The sequence below is a fragment of the Cebus imitator genome, unplaced genomic scaffold, assembly GCF_001604975.1.
Source record: "Cebus imitator isolate Cc_AM_T3 unplaced genomic scaffold, Cebus_imitator-1.0 Scaffold35, whole genome shotgun sequence".
Lineage (NCBI taxonomy): Eukaryota > Metazoa > Chordata > Mammalia > Primates > Cebidae > Cebus > Cebus imitator.
In genome coordinates, this window is record NW_016107350.1 from 7,407,629 (window position 1) to 7,412,816 (window position 5,188).

At 45.2% G+C, this 5,188-nt stretch overlaps 1 protein-coding gene across 2 annotated transcripts in view; it reads left to right on the forward strand.

The window, feature by feature from the left end:
• Positions 1-5,188, forward strand: part of MYO10 (myosin X) — a 276,172-nt gene that overhangs the window by 268,106 nt on the left and 2,878 nt on the right. For both annotated transcript variants that reach the window (XM_017524655.2, XM_037737124.1), the window contains exons 37-40: positions 543-679; positions 1,801-1,921; positions 2,357-2,809; positions 4,552-4,743. In XM_017524655.2, the coding sequence (XP_017380144.1) occupies positions 543-679; positions 1,801-1,921; positions 2,357-2,809; positions 4,552-4,743 (903 nt within the window). The remainder of the gene's footprint in view (positions 1-542; positions 680-1,800; positions 1,922-2,356; positions 2,810-4,551; positions 4,744-5,188) is intronic.

Genomic DNA, 5,188 nt, shown 5'->3' on the forward strand with positions numbered 1-5,188 from the left:
TTTTTTAAGGCAGAGTCTTGCTCTGTTGGCCACGCTGGAGTGCAGTGGTGCGATCTCGGCTCACTGCAACCTCTACCTCCTGGGTTCAAGCAGTTCTCCTGCCTCAGCCTCCCAAGTAGCTGGGATTACAGGCACATGCCAGTATGCCCAGCTAATTTTATATATTTTTAGTAGAGACGGGTTTCACCACGTTAGCCAGGATGGTCTCAATTTCCTGACCTCATGATCCACCCGCCTCAGCCTTCCAAAGTTCTGGCATTATAGGTGTGGGCCACTGCGCTTGGCCCATCTGCTTCTATTGTTGGGCAAAATACTCTGAGTTCATTTTGACAAGAAAGAGATAAACCTAATTTCAAGAGATCAAGGCAGAATCGTACTTTGGATTTTCTGGGATGACCTCACGGGTGACATTTTTTAGGAAGCTGCTTGGAGACACCCCTGTGCCAGCAGCTCCTTCTGGGATCAGGTGACGGGCACATTCTAGGACACGTGTTGCGGCTACAGCCTGTGGAGCTGAAAAGTCCCTCTGGTGTGTCTTCCAGGTGGTGGAGAAGCTGATCCGAGGCCTCGCCATGGAGGACAGCAGGAACATGTTTGCCTTATTTGAATACAACGGCCACGTCGACAAAGCCATTGAAAGTCGAACCGTTGTAGCTGATGTCTTAGCAAAGTTTGAAAAGTAAGTTTCTTCTCCCTACTGTATCAGAAGAGCAAATCAGAGCAGGGCTGAAGGTTTGAGCTTCCATTCCATTTCTGGCTTCACGGTTAGTTTTATTTTACCTGCGTTGATGCCTGTTTAACTTTGCACCTCTGTTAGCTATTTTTCTTGATTCCTAGGTAAAGCCATGATCTTACGTGATTTGTCAGTGGTCTTTTACCCCATTCCTTCTCTCAGTTCCATGTTGGACCCATCTGGGAATTTCTGGATTTTTTAGGTTTCTAGTTGTCATTAGCTTTGAAATTGGGCAGATTGACTCAAACCAACTTATAAACTCTTTAAACTATGTTTTATATCTATACATAAAATGGACCATGTTTGTTTGTTTTTTGAGACGGAGTCTTGCTCCATCGCCCAGGCTGAAGTACAGTGGCACAGTCTCAGCTCACTGCAACCTCTGCCTCCTGGGCTCAAGCAGTTCTCCTGCCTCAGTCTCCCGAGTAGCTGGGTTGACAGGCACCCACCACCATGCCCAGCTAATTTTTGTATTTTTAGTAGAGACGGAGTTTCTTCACATTGGCCAGGCTGGACTTGAACTCCTGACCTCAGGTGATCCGCCTGCCCCAGCCTCACAAAGTGCTGGGATTACAGATGTGAGCCATCACACCCAGCCTATGAACCTACGATACTTGATCTGTGACTTTGCATCCTCTAAGTAGCATGGAAGGTATCCTTGCTTAGTATAAAAACAGCCCTCATACAAGAATATTCACATAAATTTTTATAACTATTCTTCTAATGTGTTTGAGGCTTGGTAAAGGTAATAAAGAAATAGGCTTTTCTTTCTTTTCTTCCTGTGGACTCAGCATAATGCTTAACTAGTACCAACTCGACTGCAGCTCTCGGAAAACACTTGTTAGCTGGTTTAACCAGAGGCTGCCTGTTTGTTTTCTTAAAGCAAAATCAGGATGAAACTATGTTTTTCACTCTGTTTATTCCTCTCTCCTCTTCTCTATCCACTGTTACCTGGGCCTGGACAGAATGTCTGTGTCCTTAGAATACACCATGGAAAGTCAGCTCCCTGCAGGCACCAGAGGCCCCTCTTGTTCATTTTCTGAGTCTCCCTCGATTCCTCTTTGTAGGCTGGCTGCCTCATCGGAGGTGGGGGACCTGCCATGGAAATTCTACTTCAAACTTTACTGCTTCCTGGACACAGACAACGTGCCAAAAGACAGTGTGGAATTTGCATTTATGTTTGAACAGGTAAAAGGAATAATTAGAAACAGATTTCTTTGCCGGTAAGCAAGGGTGAAACCTGTTAATACTTAATCTTTGTAAGTTAACTGGCACTCCTTAGAAATGAGGCACACCTGTAGATTTCTCAGCAAAGACAAGGCCAGCTGCTCTTTCATTCATTTGTAGAATGAAACCTGCTACACATTTTATTTGAATCTCTGTGCCAGAAACTTCTAGTTGACAGGAGAGACCATAAGAATAAAATATATGACATGTGTTAGATGGTGTCTGTGCTAGGGAGAAAATTAAATTTAAAGCAGTGAGGTGGGGATGAGGGTGCAGTTTTAACCAGGGCAGTCAGGGAAGGTGAGTTTGGGAGAAACCCTGATGAAGTGAGGGAGCCAGCCCTGTGGGCGTCCGTGGCACGGCAGTGCCTTGACCAGAAGGACTCTCTCCTTTCAGGCCCATGAGGCGGTTATCCACGGCCATCATCCAGCCCCGGAAGAAAACCTCCAGGTTCTTGCTGCCCTGCGACTCCAGTATCTGCAGGGGGATTATAGTCTGCATGCTGCCATCCCACCCCTCGAAGAGGTTTATTCCCTGCAGAGACTCAAGGCCCGCATCAGCCAATCCACCAAAACCTTCACCCCTTGCGAGCGGCTGGAGAAGAGGCGGACGAGCTTCCTGGAGGGGACCCTGCGGCAGAGCTTCCGGACGGGGTCCGTGGTCCGGCAGAAGGTCGAGGAGGAGCAGATGCTGGACATGTGGATTAAGGAAGAAGTCTCATCTGCTCGAGCCAGCATCATTGACAAGTGGAAGAAATTTCAGGGAATGAACCAGGAACAGGCCATGGCCAAGTACATGGCCTTGATCAAGGAGTGGCCTGGCTATGGGTCGACGCTGTTTGATGTGGAGGTGAGAACGGGCTGCGGTGTGTTGGGGCGGGCGGAGCGCCGGCACCTGAGAACATGGATCACAGCCAAGCTCATGTGGAGAGAAGATGGAGCACTTTACGCACTCAGCCTCCTTTGTTAGAGCCATCCAAATTGTACCACAAACACCTCCCTTCTCTTTAAGTTTCCTCCTTTATAGTAAATGCATCCATGATACTAGGAATGAATGCAAAATTAAGACGTTGTCTATTCTTCTACTACCCTCCCTTAGGGAAGCTATAGGTCTAATGTTTTAAACGCTGATAAAAATCTACATTAAAATAATGTATAGCTATGTATGCAAATTAGAAACTTTGGATACACTTGCATTTTACTTTTTCTTTACAACCATCTGTTTGAAGGGAAGAATGTCTATTTCATAATGGAATTTAGCCATTAGCATCAACCTAGTACTGTTTTTTTTTGTTTTTTTTTTTTTTAAGTAGACCACTTACTGAAAAGCAGTCTTACTAATGGTCTTGATGAGAGTTTGGCAAATGTGGATTGTGGGTCAGATCTTGCTTGCCTCCTTTTTTCTAAATAAAGTTTTATTGGAACACAGCCAAACTCATTCCTTTAGCTACATTCTCTGGCTGTTTTTGTGCAGAGTTTAGTTGCAACAGAGACCATGTGATCCACAGAGTCTAAAAGTATTTACTATGTCACCCTTAATAGATAAGTTTGCCAGCTCCTGATCTAGATCTAGATTAGCTTCCTTTTTTTTTTTTTTTTTTATTCAGCATGTTATCTGATGACTTTAAGTTGAGGCTCTATAAAAATCTACATATTGATTACATGTTGCAGGATCCATTAATGGCTTTTCATTGGGTGATGTTTTTGGTTTGGTTGGCTGGTTCAATTATATTTGGTTTTATGTATAAAAAAAATCAGGTGCTGTGTACAAAGCCATGGTTCCACTTCTCCCTGACGAGTAGGTAATGGCAGTTAAACACTTGGACTCCTGCAAAATATGAGCTGTGGATTAAACTTAGAAAGCTTTTCAAAGATAATGTCTTGTTATTAGGGATACAAACTAGGCGCTCTTTTCAGTGTTCGCAATTTATATCCCTCCTGCTTGTCCAGGTTTGGATCACCCTGTGGTATTAGCCCCTACATAGGGGCTCTTATTTTCTTCTGCCGATCTGTACAGAAAAGTCTATGGTTAAACCAGTAAAGCCCCTGTCCCCACTCTGCATATGAAAGGCCATTGCTGCTCCTTGTGAAGAGGAGCCAGAACTGCTCAGCATGAGTGATTTGGAGAATTTTCCTCTGTGGTCCTAGATTTTGTATTTGAAGACTAATCATCCCCGAAAAGGCTTGGAGGCAGAACTGGAGATATGAATAGGAGAGTAGACTTGCCTTGGGTTTCAGGGGAGCGTTCTCAAGTCCCTCGGCCAGCACATCCATTACCAGGACACGTCCCCGCAGCTAATCCAAACAGCTAGTAGAATAATACGGAGTGGTGGAGAGTCAAAGCAAGATGGTAGATTCTGCCAGTTAGTGAGATGTTCCCCAGTGCGTGAGATTAACTAGTTAGAAATCAATCATGATAGCCAGAGAGGCACCGTTTCTCACATTTCAGGCCCCTCTATGCATGCATGCACATCAAACATGTTTCATCTTCTGTGCAGAGGACTTGACGCAAAGCCTGTCGTATGGTTTAGATGCCCTCTGTTGCCAACCACTTTATGACTTAACTCTTCTGTCAACTCTCTTGCCCACCAGTGCAAGGAAGGTGGCTTCCCACAGGAACTCTGGTTGGGTGTCAGCGCGGACGCTGTCTCTGTCTACAAGCGTGGGGAGGGAAGACCCCTGGAAGTCTTCCAGTATGAACACATCCTCTCTTTTGGGGCACCCCTGGCGAATACGTACAAGATCGTGGTCGATGAGAGGGAGCTGCTCTTTGAAACCAGTGAGGTAAGAGGCAAAGCAGGTTCATCCTTTTCTTTGTGGTCTTGATGAAACAGAAAAACAGGACCCCATTTCTCGTGTCTTTGACCAGGTCGTTTTCTTTGAATATTTTTCTTTAAAACATGAAAATACAGTGTGGTGGTCCCTTTCCAGCTGCCGGTCCCTTGCAGGCCAGTATCTGAGAACCCCATATTTCTTCTGTATACTTTTACAACAGAGGAATTTGGTTCCATTGTGTCAGGGAGTCTTACCCTTGGAGGAGAGGAGGAGAAAGGGAAGTGACACAGCTGTCCATAAAAAAGTATATCATTTGCAACAAAACCTTTGAAAATGAGTTACGATTACATGGCAGTATCACAGCTGTGAGACTCGGCTCTGGTGGCCTCTGCAGACCAGGAGGGAACCAGGAACATGACCATCCTGGATGCAGCTCATTTTTTTTTTTTTTTTT